This window comes from Panthera tigris, chromosome D2 (assembly GCF_018350195.1).
Source record: "Panthera tigris isolate Pti1 chromosome D2, P.tigris_Pti1_mat1.1, whole genome shotgun sequence".
NCBI classification, from domain to species: domain Eukaryota; kingdom Metazoa; phylum Chordata; class Mammalia; order Carnivora; family Felidae; genus Panthera; species Panthera tigris.
In genome coordinates, this window is record NC_056670.1 from 36,969,753 (window position 1) to 36,994,674 (window position 24,922).

At 48.3% G+C, this 24,922-nt stretch overlaps 1 protein-coding gene across 8 annotated transcripts in view; it reads right to left on the minus strand.

Moving 5' to 3' along the window:
• The window catches only part of KCNMA1 (potassium calcium-activated channel subfamily M alpha 1), a 726,630-nt gene that overhangs the window by 583,029 nt on the left and 118,679 nt on the right, over positions 1-24,922 (minus strand). Inside the window, exon 2 of one of the 8 annotated variants that reach the window (XM_042961230.1) lies at positions 24,289-24,455. The exons of the other annotated variants lie outside the window; for them this stretch is intronic. Within the exon in view, the coding sequence (XP_042817164.1) occupies positions 24,390-24,455 (66 nt within the window). The 3' untranslated portion in view covers positions 24,289-24,389. Of the gene's footprint in view, positions 1-24,288; positions 24,456-24,922 lie in introns of those variants that run through there. 8 annotated transcript variants of the gene reach the window in all.

The following is a 24,922-nucleotide window of genomic DNA, read 5'->3' on the forward strand; positions in this document are numbered from 1 at the left end:
TCCATCCAGGACGGCCCTAGAAGTAGGCATATGTAAAGAATCCATCCAGGCAGCCCAAGAAGCAGGCATATGTAATAGAATCCAAATCAGTAAGACTCTCACAAATCCTTGGACCTGAATTCCACCAACAGGCATTCACTTCTTGCACTCTGGACACAGTACCCCAGTAAAGGCACTTATATCCGTTCACCATTGTTTTCAGCGTCCAGTTCTCTCACTGCACGGTGAGTTTCCTGAGGCCTTTTTTATCCTTTTATGCCCCCAACTTGGTGTGCTGGGCCATAGTAAGTATTCGATAAAGACATGTGTAATTCGTGAATGAATGATTATTTTAATAAAAGTAACATTGAAATGCAACAAGGCATTTGTGAAAGGCAATAATTTAAGCCAGTGGTTCTCAAAGCGTGACCCCAGACTAGAAGCATTATCTGGGAACTTGTTAGAAATGCAACGTCTTGGTTCCTACCCAGACCTACAGAGCCACGAATCCCGAGGCTGGGGCTGGTCTCTGGCTTAACAAGGCCACTAGGTGATGCTGATGCCCGCTCAAGCTTGAGAAGCAGTGGCCTCAGCCTTTATCATCAGACACCTTCTACAAAACAGAACTACCCCTCTCTTCTCTTTCATGTATTCACTCAACACGCATTATTATGCACAGATACATACAGCAAAGGTCAGGTATATTCACTGGTTCTCTGGTGGCCCACGGATGTCCACAAGATGGCAGGCAATGTGGATAATCCCCTAAGCAGTTACCCCCGAAGACCCTCAAAAGCTATTCCCAGTCCACATGAAGAAAGGCCACCACGCTGAGGCACTGGCCAGCTGAGTGCCCTTCAAGAAGTACTGTGGGGAGGAGCTCCCCCAGCAAGAAGCCGCTCTGGGGAGAGGGGACAGATGGCATCCTCACACCCAGGAACAAGCATGGACCTTGGCGGGGGGTGAGCTTCGTGGAAGGAGTGGGGCAGGGCGACAGCACCACCCTCCACATGGGCTGTCAGCACCTGACTTCCAACCGCTCTGGAGCCCGTGTCCAGACTAGCAAAGTAGCAGGCTGCCAAAGGGGGCAGGGCAGGGTGAGGCTCAGAGGGCAGAGCAGCCAGGCCAGCATCCCCTTCTCGCCTCGCTTGTTAACAAAGGGGTTTCCAGTGGCCAGGCCCACTGGCTCAGAGGCAGTGCTGTGGGTGCATCATCCCCTGCCCTCGTCCTCTCCCCATGAGTTAAGTGCAGCTGCCCAGCCCCAGCCCCAAGGGCAGGCCCAGAGCCAGGGACCATGCAGGGACAGTACTTAGTCCTGGAAGGTGCTGGAGCATAGCGGCAGCCCAGGTGCTCCTCAGGCCCAGGTAGCAGTATTCTCTGGAAGCCAGTGAGATGGAAAGGACACTGCTCCTAATTTAGGGGCAAAGTTGCCAGACCTCTCCCCAGACCTGGTGTTCCAGGGACATAGCTCACTTGTTGACACTTCAGCTGAAGTTATAAAAAAGGGACAGCTTGACCACCCTCTCAGCTTACGGGCTCTTTAACCCAGTCTCTCCCAGACACCTGTGGACCAGGAGTTAGGGATGCCTGCTCAACTCTCAGAGCCACCTGCCCCTTTCCACCTTTGCCCTCCAGGCAGAGGGCCTATGAGTAATGCCGGAAGCCTCGAGTAGGAGCGGAAAGGTCCCATGGCCTGTGTGTGATCTCAGGGCAGCAGGTAGAGACTAAAAGGTTGCAGGGTCAAAAACAGGATGCCCCGTTCCATCTGAATTTCAGATGAGCAAGAAATAATGTATTGAAATAGCATGCCCCAAATATTGCAGAGGCCATACTTAAACTTAAAAACTATGTCTTATTTATCTGAAATTCAAACGTAACTGGGTATCCTCTATTTCTATTTGCCAAATCTAACAACCCTCTGTATCCACAAGCCTGGAATAGGAAAACCTGGCTTTCCCAGAGCAGAACTCAGGAGATGACAAGACAAAGTGCCTTGAAAGTGATCAAGTGTAGAATAAGAGCTCAGTAACGTGACTAAAGTTAATGATTTGCTTCACACAATGAGATGAAGGCACCAAGGTACATTAGGAAAGGGCCTGATCTCTGATCAGTCAACTCAGTTTTGGGTCCCGGCTCTAGCTTGGATGTGCAGGTGACCTTAGCAAGTCAATTCCCCAACCAGAGCTCAGTTTCCTCATCTTCAGATGAGGGCTTCACAGCCCTGACTAGATCTAGACAGTTCTTTGTTGTGGGGGCATCCGGTGCATTATAGGATATTTAGCAGCACCCCTGCCCTCCGCCTACTAGATACTAGTAACATCCCAGGGGAGGGGCAAGCCATGCCTGGCCGAGAATCACTGGGTTAGAAGATAGTCTGGCCTGATGTCTAGGGTCCTGCCAACTTTACATGGGGGGTTGAAGAAAAGATTCTTCTTGAACACTCAGTGCCCAAAAAGAATGTGCCATAGGATGTGACTTATCAAGGTCTGAATACATGTACACTTTTCAAACTGTATCCCCCCCTCACCCTGACTCTAGCATTAGAAATTGGCCTCACTTGGGGCGCCTGGGTGGCTCAGTCGGTTGAGCGTCCGACTTCGGCTCAGGTCATGATCTCGTGGTTCACGGGTTCGAGCCCCGCGTCGGGCTCTGTGCTGACAGCTCGGGGCCTGGAGCCTGCTTCGGATTCTGTGTCTCCCTCTCTCTCTGCTCCTCCCCCGCTCACACTCTGTCTCTCTCTCAAAAATAAATAAAGATTAAAAAAAGAAAGAAAAGAAATTGGCCTAACTGGTTTCCAGCAAGTGACTCTAGGTTTTTGATGGCCATACAGACAGCAATGACTTAATAATACTCAAAAATGAAATTACCGTCACCCTGACTGAAAGCAATGACTACTGAAACTTCCCAGGCAAACACAGTTTTTATTAATTTGATACTGATGTAACACTAGGCACTTTGGATTGGATCGATTATGTCTTTTAATTTTCACAACAGCCCTTGGATGTCCGTGCTACGCTCATTCACATTTAGCAGCTGACGAAACAGGTTCAGAGAGGGTAAGCAATTTGTCAAAGGTCACAGAGTCCACCTGACTCCAGGGCCTATGATCTTTCCACTATACACACCTTCCGCCACATGCAGCTCCCCCAGGGAATGGGAAGTTCACTTCTTCCTGGGCCTCCATTGCAGGTAAAAAAATTCACAAGCTTTCCTCTCCAGAACCTAAATCTCTAGGGGCAATACAAGGCCAATAGGCAAAGGGATGTAGCTAACATACAGAGGACGCATTTCTTCCCTTGGGCCACACAGAACACCAGGCCTTAGGGGGTCACCACTGGCTTGTGCGTCCTGAGCTTGCTCTTACCTTGCACCTCTCACTGTAACTCCAGAGCCTACGACAGAGTCAGCCCCACAGTAGCTGTTCAATAAACACACGCTAATGAATCACTGAATGTTCCTCCATGTCAAAGATGGGGACGCTGGGGCCCACCTCTTTCCGTGCGAGTCATTACCCAAGGGAAAACCAAATTCTGGCTCTCAGATTCTCTTTGTCCTGCATCCAAATTCCCTACCCCCTCCAGTGCTGACTCACTTTGTTTTTGCAACTTGTTCTAAGGATCCCCACATTCCCTTTTCTGTTATGAGTGAATGGAGAATTGATTGGGCTTGACTGACCCAGTTGTCTGGTGGCCCAACGGACTGTCACAGAAGACCACTGAAGAATTCTAGAGACTCGACCTGGAACGAGGGCTGGCAAATCATGTGTCCGTGCCCTCAGTTACTAGGGCACCTTGAGTGGGGCTGCCTCACTGTTCCATGGCCCAGTTTCCCCCTTGGACAGCAGGCTGAGTGAGATTCCCCCCACGGCGTGCTATTATTACCTGGCACACCAAGGAATGAGGCCACTGCGACAATGAGGCCACCCCATCCCCCAAGATTCTTCAAAATCCTGCTCTTTGGGGCAGCACAACTGGGCAATGTAGGGCAGCAGCTGCCCCAATTTGCCAAGGACTGGGGGATAGAACAGGGCATTGCAGGGATGAGAGGTAACCACAGCTCTGGGACACCCAATGACGACAGAAGGAGCCAGAGAACAAAAGGGCACAAACTGTGGGACTCACCTTGGGGGAGATGGCTCTAGAAGTCACACTAACGCACATGCACATGCATACACACACACACACACACACACACACACACACACACACACGCTCCAGGAGTCTAATTTTAGTAGCCATTCGCTCCAGCAACGCACTTTGCAAGCAGTTATTTTGAGAAATGCTATTAGCCACTGGGTTATTTTTAATGCCTCTTGTGGGACAGGCATTTGTGACACAAACAGCAGCTGAAAGTCAATAAACTCGGGGCCTTGGATTTGTGCAGGGTCCAGGGCTAGCCCCCTGGGATAGCAGATGGAAGGACTGGGCAAGCATCCTGTGTGTCCAGCTGGTCCCTTCCTTTGTGACTACTGCTCTGTTTACCAGGGATGGGCAGCTGGATTCGAATGAATGAGAAGTCCCTCCTGTCTGTGACAGCCACGCCTCTAACAGGCCAGAAGACTCTGAAGCAATCCCCGTGAGCCTGCCGTCCCTCAGTGTCTCCCTACCGCCCACAGGTCAAACCCCACACCTAACATCCCCAACTGTCCCAACCATGCTGGCACCCACCCTCCACTTTCCCACCTCCTTCCCATTGTCCAAACTGCCCTCCTCCCTTGGGCCACCCCCTCCCCATCTCTCCTAATCAGCCCATGCTGAGCTCTACACTCTAAACACCTATAATAAAAGAGCTGTATAGCCTTGTTGGCATTCTGCCTCGTGTAGCTTGCACTGTTGGTCACCTGTGCACATGTGTTCCCTATCAAGAAATTGCTGTCATTGACTGACTATTTATGATGTGCCAGGCATCCTGCCTGCTAAGCCCTTCACAAAGCTCAAGGGATTCTCCTAAGGGTCCTAGCTGGCACCCTCATCATTCCAATTCTAAAGACGAGGAAACTGAGGTACCTGGAAGTTGTCCAAGATTTCATAAGTGGGTCTAAGCAAGGCCATGTAGCATGGCAATTAAAGGTACAGATCAGGGGCTGGACTGCCTACACCAAACCCCAGCTCTATACCTTGAACTTCAAACAGCTCCTTGCAACCAGTCTGTGCCTCAGTCTTTCCCAGATCCTGGGAAGATGAAATCTGCTAATGCCAGTAAAGTGCCTCCCAGGCGGTTCACAGGAGGCACGGTCTGCGGGTCAGTTCTTCTCAACACAGTGGAGGTGGAGGGGCCAGTGTTTTAAGCTAATATTTACTGGGTACCTGAAACGTGCCATGCACTACATTAATGCTCATGAAAACCTCATAGAAGTTTACAAAGAAATTAAATTAAGAAAAATGAAATCATTTGCCTAAGGTCAAAGCTAGTAACTAGGGATCTGAACTGGTAGTTAAATACAAATCCAAGTTTTAGCTAGAATCCTCTGCTGCTTGTCTAGCCTCTGGAAACAGTGATTGTGTCTTCACATTCCCCGAAGTTCCTGGCCCTGGATCAGGCCCTTTAAATGGACTCAATAACAACTCCAGGTTTCTGGCAAGTCTCTCTAAATGGGGAACCCTGGCTGCAGATCAGGAGCCCTTCCCCATCCCAGGGTGCCCTAGTTTATCACCCCCATTTCCACCCACCCCCAGGCAGGCACGGTGCTTCGAAAGCAGAGGAAAAGCAGCAGAACACTTGATGAAGCCTCACTGAGGGCCAGGCCCTGGTGTTCGCATAGCAGTAAGCTGCCCATGGGGACCCAAGGCCTAAAGGTCAGGAATCTGGGACAAGCCGGACGTGCCACTGTGTGCTGGCGAAGTCCAAAACCATAAGGCGTCAAGCGTGAGCTGGAGGCAGGATGGCAGAGAGAATGCAAGCCCGAATGAGCAAAGTACGTGTCAGTGAATTATGTGTGTGGTTCAATTTTAGGCACCAGGCAGATTTATAAAGCTCATCGCCCTCCTCGAGTTGCCCGCAAAAGGCCACACGTTTAACACCATGCTCGTCAATCAGCACAGGAGGGGAATGTGTGCCCAAGCTGGGGCTGAGAGCCCGGGGGCTGCAGGAAAGAGGTGATCCCTGTCCCTGATGGCTCACTGTCTTAGCTGAGGACACAAGATTGGCCCCTACGGAACACTGAAGGCGCCATTAAACACAGAACGCTGATATGGTGTCTGTGAAGTGACCACACTTCCTATGGCCCTACCATGTGCCAGGGGACCCCTGGTCTAGCTCTGCTTGTGTAACATTGAGCAAATCACTCCACTCCAGAGTCTTGGTTTCCTCCCCCGCACAATAAGGATGAACTGATGGAACATCCCACGCAGGCCTGCTGAATGCGGCCAAAAATGACAAGCCCTAGGCAAAGGCTGGCTTCCCCCACGCCAGGTGAACAGGACAGGGAGAGGTCTTCGCCTTCTGGGAGTGGGAAGTAATATAAAGGGGGTGGACTCAAACATTCCAAAGGTAATAACCACTGGCCGGGGGGTAAATCTACAACTGACCGTGCCACTCAGTGGAACAGGATAACCATTGCAGAGGACTCTGAACACCACAGAAACTCACCACGCTACACTTGACTTTAAAAGGTGGTTTCTTCTTTGATCTTAGCCGCAACAACTTTTTACTCAACACGTCTCCGGAGGCAAAGGAAACAAAAGCAAAAATGAACTACTGGGGCCTCATCAAAATAAAAAGCTTCTGCACAGCGAAGGAAACAATCAGCAAAACTAAAAGGCAACCGACAGCATGGGAGAAGATATTTGCAAATGACATATCAGATAAAGGGTTAGTATCCAAAATCTATAAAGAACGTATCAAACTCAACACCCAAAAAACAAATAATCCAGTGAAGAAATGGGCAAAAGACATGAATAGACACTTCTCCAAAGAACACATCCAGAGGGCCAACCAACACATGAAAAAATGCTCAACTTTGCTCATCATCAGGGAAATACAAATCAAAACCACAATGAGATACCACCTTACACCTGTCAGAATTGTTAGCATTAATAACTCAGGCAACAACAGATGTTGGCGAGGATGCAGAGAAAGAGGACCTCTTTTGCGTTGTTGGTGGGAATGCAAGCTGGTGCAGCCACTCTGGAAAACAGTATGGAGGTCCCTCAAAAAACTAAAAATAGAACTACCCTATGACCCAGCAATTGCACTACTAGGCATTTATCCAAGGGATACAGGTGTGCTGTTTCGAAGGGCACATGCACCCCCATGTTCATAGCAGCACTATCAACAATAGTCAAAGTATGGAAAGAGCCCAAATGTCCATTGATGGATGAATGGATAAAGAAGATGTGGTGTGTGTATACACACACACACACACACACACGCACACACACACACACACACACACAATGGAGTATTACTCGGCAATCAAAAAGAATGAAATCTTGCCATTTGCAACTATGTGGATGGAACTGGAGGGTATTATGCTAAGTGAAATTAGTCAGTCAGAGAAAGACAAATATCATATGACTTCACTCATAGGAGGACTTTAAGAGACAAAACAGATGAACATAAGAGAAAGGAAACAAAAATCATATAAAAAACAGGGAGGGGGACAAAAGAGAAGAGACTCATAATTATGGAAAACAAACTGAGGGTTACTGGAGGGGTTTTGGGAGGGTGCATGGGCTAAATGGGTAAGGGGCACTAAGGAATCTACTCCTGAAATCATTGTTGCACTATACGCTAACTAATTTGGATGTAAATTATATTTTAAAAAATTAAAATAAAAAAATAAATAAAATAAAAGGTGGTTTCTGTTCAGTCTGCGTGTCTCACCAAACATACCGTGAGCGACCCAATGACAAGGACCTCGTCTTCCTTACCCTTAGGGCTTAGGGCCAAGGGCAGGATGGGTGCTGGGGAAATTCCTCAGTGGGGCTGCGCAGAAGGAGTCCAGCCCCGCTGCCTGGTTGGGCTTGACACACACATTCCCTGGCAGGGGCAGCTCCGACTGCCACCCGGCCCCACAGGGGGTGCAGCAGGGGCTGGCCAGGCAGGTGCATGGGGAGGAAATGGGGAACAAAGTCCCAGAGGCAGCCTGTGAACACGGGAGCTCACTGGATTCTCTGCAGATCAGAGAGCAGCTTGCACTTACCACTGGTGACCTCCTCGGGCTCAGATGGTCATACACACAGTCCTTGACATCAGTGGGAGCAGTTTTCCAGGAAGTGGGAAAATGGGATCTGGAAAGTGTGGTATACTCATTTGCCAAGAGCTATCATGACAAAGTATCACAAACTAGGGGTGTTAAACCACAGAAACATATTGTCTCACAGTTCTGGGGGCCAGAGTCTGAGATCAAGGTATCAACAGTGTCAGATGCTTCTAAGGGCTGTGAGAGAGGATGTGTTCTGTGCCTCCCCCTTAGCTGCCGGTGGTTTGCTGGCAGTCCTCGGCATTCCTTAGCTTTATGGATGCCTCACCCCAACCTCCGCCATCTTCTTCACACGGCGTCCTCCCTGTGTGCCCGTCTGCGTTCAAATTTCCCCTTTTTATAAGGACACCAGTCATATTGAAGTAGGGCCGGCCCCAATGACCTCACCTCACCTTGATCATCTGCAGATGCTATTTCCTAAATACGTCACATTTATAGAGACATGGGGCTAGTATTTCAGTATCGTTTCAGGGGACATAATTCAACCTATAATACTTGGGTTCCGCAAAGAAAAAACAAGTTTTTTTTTTTTAAGAAAGCCAAGTTGGGGGGCACCTGGGTGGCTCAGTCAGTTAAGCGTCCGACTTCTTCTCAGGTCATGATTTCACGGTTCATGAGTTTGAGCCCCGCATCAGGCTCTGTGCTGATGGCTCAGAGCCTGGACCCTGCTTCAGATTCTGTGTCTCCCTCTCTCTCTGCCCTCTCGCCTGCTTGCATTCTCCTTCTACCTCTCTCAAAAATAAATAAACATTAAAAGTTTTTTGATTAAAATTTAAAAAAAAAACAGTCAAGTTGGAATTCCTAGCATTGCTCCTATACTGGGGCAGAGTCCTGAGAAGTAGGCTAGACATCTGAAAGGACTTCCTGGCTCCAGCCCAGCCCCAGCCTTTGTGCCTCATGTCTCCATTCACTGAGATGGACTCCTTGCCAGTTGGTCTAACTAAGGTCAGGCTCCCTTCACTGCCCCTCCAGCATGCTGCAGCCCGACCTCGAACCCTACCATCAAGTGTCATCCCTAACAAGACCCATCCTGCTCTATAGCCCCAGAAAACAGAATGTAGCCCACCCCGCTGCCCTCTGCACCCCTGATGATGTGCACCAGTGAGAAAGTTAGCTGAGCTTCCTTGACTTCTCAGGCCATTGTCACATTCGTGAAAGGAGAAAATGCAAACTCCCCAAGCATTGTTCCTGGAATGTCCCCCTGAGACACCGGCAAGGAAGCATGCTTGGAGCCCAAGTCAAGGCTGCTGTTTCAGAGGCTGGCACACGTGGACACAGGTGGCAGTGCTCTGACCCCAGGCCCAAGGAGGGGCACAGGAGCAAAGGAGCCCTACACTCCGCAGAGGCAAAAAGGAGACCCTCAGACTGGAGACAGACATTTTCCCGAGCGGCCTCTGCCTCACTCCCTGTGGTTTCTCACAGAAGGCTGCCAGTCTCTGGAAGTCATCCTGCCTGCGACACGCACTTGCACCAAGGTGGCCAGAGGTTCTCAGTGAGAATCAGTCTGATAAAGAAACAGAGCACTCTCTGGAGGCAGAAAAGCCCCAGCCTCAGAAGGAGGCAGAAGGCTTCCACGGGTGTGGACACTCTTCATCTCCAACAAAGATTGCCTGAGGACTCTCTTGCCCACCTCTTCTTCCTTGACCCCAGGGCCCTCGAATCATCTCACTGCACACCCTGGCCAGCCTTCAGTACCATCCTGGACTCCAGACCCTTCCTTACCACCTCACTGACAAGAAAATCCTATCCAACTGTCATCTTTCTAATCAAGGTCTTCCTCACCAGGGGACAGGCCTTCCAGATAGGAGAGCACCTCATGAATGCTACACAGAATGTTCCAGAGAAAGCACCCTTCTAGGAAGAGATTTTGAGTACCCTGTCAGACCAGCAGCACTACCCTTATTGACTTACTTGATTTCACAACAGCACCATGAGCAAGTTACGAACATCGCAATTTTATAGGTAAGGTAACTGAAGCTCCGAAAGGTTAAGTGAGTTTCCCAAGACACAGAGCTAAGCAGAGGCCTGCTGCCACCCCCTGCAACACCATGGAAATATTCTCTCCACCCCTACAGTCTACTGGCTGTCTTTACCCAGTATCCCATGAGTACCTCAAACCCAACCTCTCCAAAGTTCAACTCCTTGTCCTCCCCTCCTCACGCTTCCTGCCCCCCTCCCTCACCAGCCTCCCACCCAACCTTGCTCTTCCTGTATTCTCACTAGGAAATCACCATCTACTCCATTGGCAATGCGGATGAAAACATCAGTGTCCTCCAAGGTCTTTGTAGAAGCCAATGCATGGGAGCAAGCAACATCTCAGGAAGCAAACCTCACACTCGCCTGGGGGATTACCCACTCATCTGAATGTGTCCTCTCTTGGTTTTCTGTCCTAGCTCTCATTGGAAAAACTCTGTGACCCGCCCCCCCTTAATGAGTTTTCTGAAACAGAGCGTGCCCTATTATCAACTGTCATTTATGAATAATCAAAGTCCAATGGGATCATCATTCTTAGCCTGGGAGTAACGTTGTTTGCAAACCACACTTGATGCCTCTAGAGTGTCAACTACTTAGTGACTGTCCATCAAGTAAACTTCAAGGAAGTGACTGTGCCTAGCACCAGACACAGATGGACTTGGAAATGATGCCCTGAGTCCACGCTGGTTGAGGGTGAGTGAGCTCACATACCCAACCTATCCCTGACACTGCATCTTTCACCTTCTGATAGTGAATCAGTGCCACATTATTGTGTCCACCTCTGAGTTCCAGACCTCCAGGCAGTCTTCTAAAACCTGAGTTCCCAGCCTGAAACCATGTGATGAATAAGGATTACATTAGTAGAGGACCCACTCTGTATTACAGTCTCTCATCTCCTAAGAGCTTAGTTTAGAAACCTGACCTGGGCCACCTGAGTCATAGAGTCTGAAGCTGCAATGTCTCATCCAACTCAATGTCAAATCCAGGGGCCCCAGTCCTCCCCTGCTAAGACTTGAGATCTGAGGTGGGGAGAAATGTAGAAAGTGGGAGGTGCCACCAGCAGGAAGAGGTGGTGAGTTACCCCCACCCCCACCCTCAGGAGCCTGGGCAGTGGAGAGACAAAAGTCCTGCCACTGGCTTTGGAGGGATCTGTCCATTTATGAGTCACCATGGCGACATGCGCACAGGCTTGTAACGACTTCCTGCCCGGATTCCTATTGTCACAAGCAAACAAGTACAGCAGGCCTGGCAAACCTGCAGTGGGAAGCTAGGAACAGGTGCCATTCCTGTGCCAGCGACCTGAAAGAATGTCTGAAGAAAATATGATGAAGACAGAGAGAAGGCCATGAGGCCCCTGGGAGAGCCTTGCTTTGTGAGAAGTGGCAGAAAGAACACACAATAAGAAGTGGAGGTTGCAGAGGAGCTGCACGTCAGAGCCGCCAAGATCAGGAGGACAGAACGGGACAGTGAGCCCAGCATGGGGCAGAGATGCTGAGCACACCTGGCTCCCTCTTGTCACCGGGGAGCGACAACAGCGTGTGTCAGCAGCCGCCCCGGGAAGCCCCAGGAATCACATGGCAGGTACACCAAGAAGAAAACTGGCTAGGGGCAGGAACTTGTCCCTGATGTGGCAGGTGGCAGCTCCAGGAAGGACAGGTCCAAGCACAGTTTGTACCTGGCATGGTGGCCAGGTCAAACAGCCAGCCAGATGCAAACAGTTGGCTCACGGTGCAATGGGTTCACCAAACTCAGGGAAGAAATATCATGGGGATTAAGTTTCCCTTCTGGAAGTCCTCATGGTAGGAGCTCACTTGCCCTGCCTTACAGTTTGCTGGGTCATGTAAGACTTCGTTTCATCAACCAATGATCTGCTGTAAGAGCCAGGAGGAGGAGCATTCTATGAGCAGTGCGGTGGACGGCATGGGGACCCGGAAGAACTGATCCTTCCTGTTCATAGGCAAACACTGTCCACATTCACAGATGAAAACCATAAACCTCCCACGAGACCTGTGGAAGCGTTCTTAAACACAGAAAGCAGAGAATACAGCCCTCAAAGTGAAGAAGAGATTGGAAAAGAATCACGGCTTGGAAAGACAGCGTATCATCATGGCCAAGGGCATGGGCTCTGTTGTGAAAGCGCTGGCCCTGAACCCTGGCCCCAGCACTCACTATCTGGGTGAGGCTGAGTAGAGCTCAGTCGCCCTGAGCACCTGCTTCCCAATCTGTAGAGTGAAGACACTCAAACCACAGGCCTCTCAGACTTGTTCTAAGGCTCCTCAGAGGTAATGCACACAAAATGCTTAGCACAGTGCCTACAGCACAGCACATGCTCACTAAAAGAGAACTCTGAGGATAGCTGAAGCACCGAGACACCATCTACTCCTTGTCTGCAATCAAAGCCAAGAGGCCTTATCTCTGAAACAAGATGTGTTGTGAAGGACAAATTTAAAAAGCACTCCCAAAATGAAGAGGAAGAAAGACACAAGCACAAATGCTGTGACATCTAAGACCTTGGGCTATACAAAAAGATAACAGTTAGCGAGGACAGGCCGCCAGTTCAGAAAAAAAATAACCGAAAAATTATGAAAAGCCAAGAAAAGTTTCCAACACGGAAGACACACCCAGGTCTGAAGATCAAAAGGCTCACTGATGACCAAATGGATACATATGTATTTATTTATTTCACTGTGAAGAAGGTGGCAGATGACCCACGGAAGGGAGAAAACTCAGGCTGGTCGCCGACTGCTCCCCGGCAAAACTCAGCCAACAGGGCCAAGCTGTCCTTGACATTAGGAGAAACAAAGTGCAATAAGTCAGAACAGATGTTTCAGAAAGCTTCTATAGGTGTTAGGCTTTTCATATTTACAGGAAAGACATTAATCAAAGTAAAGAATTCAATAATAGGGAAGGCCCCTGGTAATAAAGATCTGGCAATGAACATGAAGATCCATTAGGTCTCAATAATTGTTATAATTGGGACATATCAAAATTAAAATAAAAATTAAAAATTAAACTTTTCTAAAGAGAAGATACAATGTAAAAACGATAAAATGCAGTAATACATTTAGTAGAGTAGTAATGCAGTAATACATTAAGTAGAGGCTTAAAATACCAGAAGATATAATAAAAATATGATTGTACTATTATAGGAGTAGAGGAATAAGAAGAGGGAAGACTTACTGTTACTTACCTTACGTGGTAGAGAGTCAAGAGCTGCTGTTTCACTCTGTACATTAACCATCAGCAAAAGATGGATGAAGAATATTTAAAAATTTTTTCTAACATTTATTTATTTTTGAGAGACAGAGTGAGACAGAGCATGAGCAGGGGAGGGGCAGAGAGAGAAGGAGACACAGAATCCCAAGCAGGCTCCAGGCTCTAAGCCATCAGCACAGAATCCGACACGAGGCTCGAACCCACGAACCACGAGATCATGACCTGAGCCGAAGTCGGACGCTCAACCGACTGAGCCACCCAGGCGCCCCAAGGATGAAGAATATTTTAAATACCTGAGAAGCAACAACGATAGAGCTAACCTTCTGATGTATCAGAGGAAAATATAAAATTAAATTTGAAAATGGTTCATCATCGCAAGACAAAAGAGACTGCCAAGAAACATAAAAAGCAGAAGAAAGCCAGAGGGTCAAAATACATTTGCTTTCAGAATAACAAATGCATATATATGTAACACACATACACATAGTAGGGATGATGCCGGGTTGGAGGCATTGGTATCCAGATCAAGAGAAAGTCAAGATGAAAGACATTGGACAATTCAGGAGATTTTGTGTTGCTAAGGAGTACAATCCAAAGTAGATATCTAAAAGTCAAGGACTTTATGCACTAAGATAGCAGCTCAAAACAGAGGGCAGCAAATTTTCTTTTGGTTTTCTTTCTAAGTAATCTCTGTGCCCAGTGTAGGGCTTGAACTCACAACCCTGAGATCAAGAGTCACATACTCCACTGACTGAGCCAGCCAGGCACCCCAGCGGCAAATTTTCAAAAATAAAAAGAGACAAGGACAAAAACACAGTAGCAAAAGTAGAGTTTGTCAAACTGCACTGCTCTTTCATAAATTAAATTGGCCAAAACTAAACATAATTAGGAGTAATTAGAAGAACGGCATTCGTGGCAGGAGACTCCATCCCTCTTGTTTCACGGGGGAGGAGCCTGGGATGGGGGAGATGTGAGGATAGAACAGTGGTTCTCAAAGTGTGGCCCCCCCCCCCCGCATCAGCATCACCAGGGAACTGAATAGAAATGCACATTCTCAGGCCCATCCCAGACCCAACCAGAATCAGAAACTAGGGGGTGGGGCCCAGCCCTGCAGGTGATTCTGAGGCAGGTTCCATGCCAAGGATGCAGTGATTCAGCCCATAGGCTCCCAAGGCCCTGGTTAGTCACTGCTGGGTGACTTCAGACAAGATGCTTAACCCCTCTGGGCCTCAGATTCATCATCCACCAACTGAGAAGAAGAAGAATGCCTCCCTCTTGGTAGGGCTGTGAGGAGAGAATGAGATCACTCCTGTAAGGCACTCACAGTGCCTGCGGCCTAAGCACTCGTGGACGGCTCTCACTTTGATCCAGGGATGCACAGCAGGTCCCACCTCGGACCGCGCTGCTCTTTGCCCCCCACCCCAGCTCGGTGTCCACTCCTGTGCCCAGGGAGGACTGCCACCCCTGACAATGAATCTATGTTTCTCGGGGTTGGTTCCTACCCAGCTGCATGAGGCACTGCCACAAACCCCTCCCCGACTCTCTCTCCTGCTGGAGCAGAGGCTCTGTGAGTCACTGAGCCTGTCATTCGGGGCCTCTTCCCCCCGCCCACACCACCCTCCCTCCCTGCCTCCGGGCCCTATTCCACCTCCCCCTCCTGGAGAGTCTGCAGAGCTGGGCAGAGGCAGACCCAGACCCCAGGCCCTAGTCTCTGCAGAGGAGAGAAAGCCAGCACACAGGGGAGCCCCAGGCATGTCCCAGGACACGGCCTTCAGGTACCAAACAGGCACCGCTACCCCGGGCGGGAGGGAGCAGGAGCAGGCAGAGGCCTTGGGCCACGTAGCAAATTCTCTGTATCCCTAGGCAGACTGGAGTCAGGTGTGTCCCAGTGAAATGAAAATGTCCCAGGAGGCAGGAGACAATCTCTTCACTCATAAAGATGTCATTCAAATTTGAGATGTGGCAGTAATTTCACTGTTCTATGTGTCCTCATGATTAGATCATATGCTCAAGCGCTTTAGAGCTACAAGTGCCCAAGGAAATCAACCGGTGTAACCCCTCCTCTGCCAGGTGAGATTCATGAGGCACAGAGAGGCTTGGGGCAACCCCAAGGTCAGAGAGCAGAAAACCTAGCAGAAAGGACGAAAACACACTGAGGACATCTGAGGGCACCAAAAGAATCTTTCTACGACATCAAGTTGCCATGAAACACAGCAGCCACAGTACCTGGGAAGAGAGAAAAAAAATCACAGAAAGAGCAGTTGCTACTTGATATTCCACTGAGAATTGTGCTCCTGATACCAGGAATGCCTCTTCTCTACGGCACTTTTCTTACATGGAGACGATGAATCTTGCATCGCTTCATTCACAGTTAAACGTGCCCAGGACGGTGGGGAGACTGAGGCCAGAACACCGAGCCAATTACCTCTGAATCCTTTCTCAGGTTACTTCTTTCACGCTACACACCTGCCCCTCCTCCTACCCCAAAGCTTCCACATTTCGGGCCCCTCCAGGGCGCTCTCCTCCAGGACGCCATCCCTCGGAACTTCATCTTAGCCCTAGAGGAATCAGTTTCTGGCTTATTATATACCACCTGGCTGGTCCTCAGACTCCCAGCTCTATCTGGTCTAGGAGAGAGCGCCACCCCCTATGCTTCTCACACCCCACGGACATCAAGAGAAGGACTTGGGCTGTCTGATGGCAAAGCCTGAACTCTCACCTTGCCGAGGTCAAATGTCACCACTCCCACTCACCCACCTGTGGACAGCCACTTGAACCCTCTAAGCTAAAATAGCAATGACACCTTCCTCCTGGGTTCTTGCAAGGATTGAATGAGGTTACTTGTGTAAAGTTCCAAGTATGCCCAACAGACACTAAATTGAAGTCCCTATAATAAAAAAAATGATAATGTTGATGGTAAATAGCATTAGTGCATAATACACACTTTTCAATTTAGTTTGATTTGTCCGAGACCACTTGGTAACACTGTCAAAGAAATGCAGATAAATCATACGCTTTTGGGCAAAAATGTCGCAGATACAGTAACTCTAAACCCTCTAGGTCAGAGATGGAGAGTGGGGTGGTAACAAACTTCTTGGTTTAAAGGTGTAATAATAAAATCCACCTTCCAGGGGCGCCTGGGTGGCTCAGTCGGTTGAGCGTCCGACTTCAACTCAGGTCACGATCTCATGGTTCGTGAGTTCGAGCCCCGCATCAGGCTCTGGGCTGATGGCTCAGAGCCTGGAGCCTGCTTCCGATTCTGTGTCTCCCTCTCTCTCTGCCCCTCCCCCATTCATGCTCTGTCTCTCTCTGTCTCAAAAATAAATAAACGTTAAAAAAAATTTTTTTAAATAAAAAAAATAAAATAAAATCCACCTTCCAAACAAAAACTAACCTCACCACCTCAAGAATCCCTGAGAAGTATACAAGGGTACTTTAAAGGTCAAACTATCACCTCTTCATCTTAGGAATCAATGTCTATTTTTTTTTTTTGAAGCAATGAATATACAGTTTACACAAAGGCACAAAAGACACGTCATATCTAGGGCTGTTAAGTCTGTTGGAGAAGTATGCTCAAGTCGTATGAGCGAAACATAGCAAAGGCAATGTACAACTTGTGTGACAGTAATTCACTAGTAAACAGGGGAAGACCTCGTAACTAAGACTAATTACTGGCCCAGGTAAAGCAATCTACCTGGAGAAGAATCATGGCAGGCTTCCCACAGACTAACTTCCCAAGCCCCTCAAACACTGTTTTAATACACGTCAAGGTTTTTCCTTTCTTTCTTCCAAGGCTCAAAGAGTCAGTTCAATCCCTTAAAGAGAGAGTACACCAACCTCGCCTCTAGCACCAGTGACTTGGAAAGAAAGGTCACTTCACTTATATCTTAGACATATCCACATGCCACCCAGCCGGGGCGTTCCATGTGACCCAGAGTTTCGTTCTAGGCTCCTAAAGAAAGATCCAGAAAAGCCTGGTAGCTTTATTTCAAGTTGAAGAGGTCCTTAAATTCACAATATTTTAGCAACTAACATTCTCAGAGATTCTGAGCACATCCTCAGGTGCTTGTCTGCCGTCAGGTGTTTAATGGATCTACCTCCTGCATCCAGCCATCCAGCACTGGTCCAAGACCTACTAAATACCAGCACCATTCCAGCAGGTAAGGAGATGAGGGCAAGTCAGGCACGTCCCTGCCTGCATGGGGCTGGCATTCTTTAAACTACTTCTCTGGAAACCCTAGGGAGCAAGTAACTGGCCACTCCCATGTTTGAACTGCAAAAATGCTGTTGGATTCTCTAGTGCAGAATGGAGTCCTTGCCATATTGGTCACAAAGCATCAGACCCAAAATCTTTGCAACCCATCTTACAGGAGTTGTCATTACAACAACCTTCTGGAGCATGTCATTTCCTCATGTAACAAGTCAGGCACAGGGGTGCCTGGGTGGCTCCGTCAGTTAAGCGTCCGACTTCAGCTCAGGTCATGATCTCATGGTCCGTGAGTTCGAGCCCCATGTTGGACTCTGTGTTGACAGCTCAGAGCCTAGAGTGAGCTTCAGATTCTGTGTCTGCCTCTCTCTGCCCCTTCCCTGCTCATGCTCCCTCTTTCTCTCTCTCTCTCTCTCTCTCTCTCTCTCTCTCAAAAATAAACATTAAAAAAAAAAAAAAAGTCAGGCACTGAAGGAGACAACACATGACTTGCCCAAGGTCACACAGCTAAACCACGTTCATCCTGATGAAAGGGGGCATGTTGCAGGGAGGGGCAGGAACACAGGTTGCTGGGGTGTGCACTGCAGGGTCACTCTACAAGGGGGTACAGCCAGGTGGCATCATCAGTGGGAGTGCTCCCAAATGTCCCTTGTTTTGGTTATACTCCTGCCTGAAAGAGTGTGTTTCTCACACTGATCCCCAGGGGCTTACACTTCACCTTATTCCACACGTACTGTTCAGTCTTATGGTTTCTAGCACTCACATCTCTCCTCTGCAAAGACAGAATGGGAGCATCCCTTCCCCCATCGCCCTCTGGATACAATGTCAACACAGCAGAAGGGATTTGAACCCAGCTCTGTGCAATTCCAAGAAACAGTCTACACCCTGCTTCAGATCAGCCATAGGGTGAGGAGGCAGTGATGGGAAACTAGCAACAGGTGGGGTGGGGGGTACTGAACTAGCCTGGATCCTTGCAAACTTTCCAGCACAGCCCCTGAAGGCAAGAAGAGCGGGCACCAACCTCCCACCTTCCAAGGGGATCCTGGGTTGGGACCTCAAGCAAGCCTTCAGCAGGCAGGAAGCTGCTTTAAAGTGTTACATTTTATCTCTTAATACATTTGCATTTCTCTCATGATAACTGTGATTGAATATTAAAGAACATTTATTCCCAAACCTTCAGAAAGAACTGGTTCTCCAGGAAAACATGCCATGTTTATACAGAGGCTTCCAGCACTCCCCATGAGGCTCTGGGCCATGCACTTGTAAAGCTGGGAAGCACAGATCCAGGAGACCCAGGTCCCCTGAGACTCCGTGACCATCTGTTCATTCATACCATCCACTCATTGATTCATCGCCCAGAGGAGCCCCAGGTTGGCGGCTGGTGGCTGAGTCAGCAGCTCTCAAGGCGATCACCTTCTCCACCTACTCATGAATCACTAACCTGCTGCCCCCTTGCTACGTGCCTGGAAATAAATGCGAGTGCTTAAGTGAAGTGGTCCCTGGGCTGCGAGTTGCTCACCAGCAGGAACCAGTGCAGGGGAGGGGAGGGCAAACAGAACAGGGTGAAAAGACAGGTCCAACACCACTGAACACCCCGCGTCGTTTGTTCATTTTATTCACCAGATATGGCCACGTATTTGCCATATGAATGTGCAAGACGCCAAACCCTGGAAAGGTGGGCACTCAACAGCGAATCCGAGTCTTGCAAAGACTGTGGGCATACGACTAGCAGTCAAGAAACTCTAACAGAAAGTACAAAAATTCAGTGCTTTAGGAGAGGGAATGGGGGAGGAGGGTACTGGGTAGAGGAGAGAGAGGGATTACTTCTAGTTTGGAGCATCCTGGAAGAGAAGGATTTAGCCCCAGGCTATGAAGAATTATTGGGACCTATGAGTGCACAGACAAGGAAGCAGAAAGGATAAAATGAACTACCACGTGAGGCAGGGGCACGGAGTAATTTTGTGGGCTGGTACCCAGAGACATAAAGGGGAGAGAAGACAGGGAAGAAATACGGAGTTCTCTGATCACCAAGAAAAAAATATTTGGACTTTTTGTTTTCCTTTCAACTAATGAGAAGCCATGAAAGGGTATTTGATGAGGAAAGTGAAATAATCAGCTAACATTTAGAATGTTTAACTGGGCAGCCAGATGTATGACTAATCAGAAATGAGAGAGTTGTGCGGCCCACTGGAAGACCACTGCAATGGTCCAAAGCAAACGGCAATGGAAGCCCGCACTAGACAAGACATGAGGCAGCCGCAATGGAGAAGGGGGGTGCATGCAGGCAATGACTGAGAGACAATCACTAGCATTTGGCAACAGACTAGAACAGGTGCAGGGAAAGCCGGTCCCTGAAACCACAGTCCCTGTTGAAAGACACACTCTTTCTCCTCTCAGGGAATTGTAGCATGGCTCCCCCATCCCTCTTTGGTGGATTTAACCCCACGGGTTCATGTGTAGAGCTAATCAGACTTTCTTCTGAAAGTTCTGGAACCATCAACAGTGAGCCTCCTCAGTCAGACCCTCACCATCAGGCCCATAACTGTTTCTTCCTATCATCTCCACACCCAAGGGGTACAGCTCAAGAGAGCCCCACTCCCCTGGGAATGGTGAGGGCCAGGAAACGTGTCCTTTCAAGAACAGTCCAAAATCAGTAGGAATCTTCAGGGAACCTTATCAGGGCTTCCTACAACACCAGAGAGAAACCAAGAACACATCAGTAGATGTTCCCAAGCAGCATGTGTGCACGTGTGTGAGAGAGAGAGAGAGAGAGAGAGACAGACGGACATGGAGGTTCCCAAGCAGCGTGTGAGAGAGAGAGAGAGAGAGAAAGACAGACAGACGGACATGGAGGGAAAGATTTTAAATGTGGAGTGAGAGAGAGAGAGAGAAAAAAAAGGAAAGGGAAACAGAAAGAGAGATGGAGACCATCTTTCCTCTGAAGCCTTCAGGGGAGTCCCAGGCTCAGAGCTGTAAGCCCCTCCCACCTCCAGCGGAGCTTAATTCCGGAGGAATAGGCCATTCATTCCAGACCTGTGTTTATGCCGTCAGCTCAGAATAAAGAGCAGCACACTATTTCCCAAATGGGCAAGAACAAGCAAACATTTGTTTCTACGATCCACAAAAAAATAAACAACTTTGAAAAACAGAAAATGCTTTGCGGCCTCTAAATTTTTTTTTTTTTCATTCAAAAGGTAAATGGCTATATGGAGCCCACAGGGAAGTATATATTCTTCCAACTTAGTTCCATTCCCCGTTGAACAGGAAAATGCCTGTTAGAAAGCGGCCACCTGTTCTATCAGGGTATACTGGAAGAAAGCAACACAGAGACTCTCGAACGTTTTCCCAATCAGGAAGCTCAGTGAACCCTGCCTGGGCAGCTCTGCTGGCTGCCCCAGCCCAGAGCTGGGCTGGCAATCAGCCCTGATAAAAATCTCCAGACTGGAACCAGAGCGCCAATATCAAGGGATTATCCCTGAACTGGCTGTTCTCTCCCTCAGGCAGGCTCCGAACCCTTGGCTGGCCAGAGCACAAATCAGCGCTGTCCTGGCTGGCTAAGCAGGCACCCACTTACTGCCCGAAAGAAAAATGCACAGGCTGAGACCCAGCTCTGGCATCCGAAGGGACCAGGCTACCTCTCTCTTTCTCTCTCTGCATCCTCTAGGCTCCCTTTAGGGAAGGTAATGAAAAAAGACACTCTTTCTTTACACACTTCTGGTGAGATTGCATGAAAGCTGCATGACCTTTCTGGAAAGCAACTTGGCAATGTGTACAGAGAATCTTAAAAACATGTGCATTCTGGCCCAGCAAATTCCACTTCTTTTTTTTTTTTAATTTTTTTTTTCAACGTTTTTTATTTATTTTTGGGACAGAGAGAGACAGAGCATGAACGGGGGAGGGGCAGAGAGAGAGGGAGACACAGAATCGGAAACAGGCTCCAGGCTCCGAGCCATCAGCCCAGAGCCTGACACGGGGCTCGAACTCACGGACCGCGAGATCGTGACCTGGCTGAAGTCGGACGCTTAACCGACTGCGCCACCCAGGCGCCCCGCAAATTCCACTTCTAGGAGCCTGTCCTAAGGAAACAATCTGTGGTGTGAGTAAAAATGGACATATACAGACCTTAACTATAGCACAGCCTGAAACAGTGAAAAACTGGAAATAACTTCCAGAAGCAACACCAGGGAGATGGTTAAACAGACTGCAGCACATCTACTTGACAAACAAATGTGATGCACATTTGTATACACGGGTGCACTGGGTATACAGCCAATAGGGAAAGGGCAGGGTCGTACGGTAACTCTATGTGATATACTCTATATGATATATTAAAAAGTATATTTTCAACGAATTGTTGATGGCATGGGAAAAGATCCATACGTGCACCTAAACGCATCGAGAAACGATTGATACGCAATATACCCAAACATCCACAGCAATCATCTCTGAGATGTTAACAGTTGCTTTCATGTTTATACTTTCTTAAAAAACTGCGGTGAGATACACACAACATGAACTTTACCACTGTAGCTATTTTTAAGTGTTCTGAGATACACATAACATGAAATTTACCATTGTAACTCTTTTTAAGTGTACGTTTCTGTGGCGTAACTAAGTGTCTTCACGTGGTCGTGCACGGTTCATCACCATCCATCTCAAGCACTTTCTCATCTTTCCAGACTGACACAGTGCACCCATTAAAGTCTCCCCACACCTCCCAGCATCTCTGCACACCATGCCAGGCAGCCCCACTTCTCCTTTCTGTCTCTCTGAATGTGAGTACTCTAGGCCTCTCCTCAAAGTAGGACCGTAACAGTATTTTGTAACTGGTTCCTTTCACTGAGCACACTATCGTCAGTCAAGATTCGCCTGTGTGGTAGCACGTGTCAGAATTTCCTTCCTTTTCAGAGCTGAATAATATCCCAGGGTGTATGTTTCTCTATTCTTCTGTCAGTGAACACCTGGGAGGATTCCACCCTTTGGCTGTTGTGAATCAAGTTGCTATGAATATGGGCGTACCAATATCTGTTCAAGTCCCTGTCTGCATTTCTTCGGGGTATACAGTCAGTAGGGAAAGGGCAGGATCGTACGGTAACTCTATGTTTAATTTTTCGAGCAACTGCCATACCGTGTTCCTCAGAGGTTGTACCGTTTCACTTTCCCACCAGCAATGCACACAGGTTCCAACTTCTCTACATCCTCGCTGACACTTGTTACTTTCTGGTTTTTGGCTAATGGCCATCTTAACGGGTATGCATTTTTATACTTTTACGTATTTTCAGAGTTTCCTGTTATGTGTATACTCAAAGAAACAATGTTGCTGTGGTCGTTATCATTGTTGTCGTTTTAAAACTGAGCTGGGGAATGGCTCGTGCCTTCTTCCAGCCCTAAGCACTGCAGAGCATCATCTCACAGTGCAACTTGCAAGTCTGGTCCTCTGTTCCACGAGTGCTCCCTGTCTCCCTCCCCAAGCTCCAGGAGGTGATGCAGAAATAGAAAGAGAAGAGATCTGGGGCTCACACAATCCTGGAGTATGATCCCAGCTCCACCACCTACCCACTGTACACCCTGCAATTTTACCTTTCTGCACCTCCATTTTTCATCTGCTAACTGGGACTCAGGCTATCAACCCGTTAAGGTTGTAGGGCCTTGCACTGTGCCCGCCACAAAAAAGGCATCTGAGAAATAATGATCCCTGTTCATTTCTGGCATTGTTCATAGCTTCTGCCACAGGAAGGAACACTGCATACCTCTTAGTAAATACAACTTAATTGATAAAAACTCGTTGTGAAGATCCCAATCCGATCATTTGTATCTCCCCCCGAAACCCCTATGGAGTGCCATGTTTCACAAACATTAGTCCTGCTATTTGCTCCCCACAAAAGGCATTTAACAGTCAAGTAAGATTGGGAAATACAAATATCGCCATCTCCAAAAAGAGTGAAAGAATAATCACTGTATTAAAGATCCGCAACAAAGAAGCCTATCGACCACCGACACCTTTTTGGCATAACACCTGTTAGCGTCACATGGGACTGGCTCTGAGAGATGGCTGTGTTGCTTCTCATCTCACGTACAGCCTTGAAATCTGGCTCCTGAAGACATCCAGCCCTGGATTTCCCAGTGCAAACTCCCCGTGAGCATATCAGGATTGCTGTGAACCGGTGATCTCAAAATTTAGCAAAGCATGAGAACCTGGAGGGTGTGTTAAACCGAGAGAGGGCTGAACTGATAGCAGCCCCAGTTTCCAATTGAGGAGATCCAAGGTAGGACCTGTGTGTCTGACAGATTCTCAGGAGATGCTGCTGATCTAGGGACCCCACCTTTATAACCACTGACGTAGACAGTAAAAGACTCCTTACATACAAGTTTAACACGGGACACAGATGAAAGCTGTATATAGTTGAGTCTTGAACAGCATGGCTTTGAACTTATACATAGATTTTTTATAGTACAATACTGTAAATGTATTTTCTCTTCCTTACGATTTTCTTAATAACATTTCCTTTTCTCTAGCTTACTTTATGGTAAGAATACAGCGAATAATACATATAACATACACAATCAACTGTGTTAATCAACTGTTCATGTTACCAGTAAGCCTTCTAGTCAATAGTAAGCTATTAGTATTAAGTTTGGGGTAAGTCAAAAGCTATGCATGGATTTTTGACTGAGGCAGGGACGGCTGGCATCCAAACCTTCACATGGATCTAGGGTCAACTGCCCTTCCTGCAACACCAAAGAAATCAAGTCTCATTCAGAACTTGAAACAGCCATTCTCTTCTGGGACACATTCTTCAAGGAAGCATTTTATGGTGGATAACCAGACTTTGGAATCAGAAGGAGCACGTCTGCAAATCCCAGCTCCACCAGTGCCTGGAACAAGCACAGACAAGTTACTGAAACTTTCTAAGATGTAGCTTCCTCATCTTCTAGTTCACAGAATTTCTGTGATGCCAAAAGCCTGCATCCCAGCAAGCAGGATTCTATGGAGAAAGCCTGGCACTTAGTAAGTGCTCAATAAATACCGGTCACTCTTTTCAATTACTCTGTTATTTAACCACCTGATCTGGCCAACAGCCCATCATCTGTGTGCTTTCAGGTGACACCATAAAGTCAGTGGCTAGGACAGATGCTATTGTCACTCCTTCTTCCACCCACCGCCTCACACAAAGTGCACTTGCTCTCTCGGTGGACCTCCGAGGCCCCCGCGCGCTCGTGGCACTGGGGCTGAACTCTTGCACACGGCCACCTGCAAATATCTGTTACCACTGCCCATCGTCCCAGAGACAAGCCAAGTGTGGGTCCCAAGTGTTCAAAGGAGGTCAGCACCATTCAGTTAC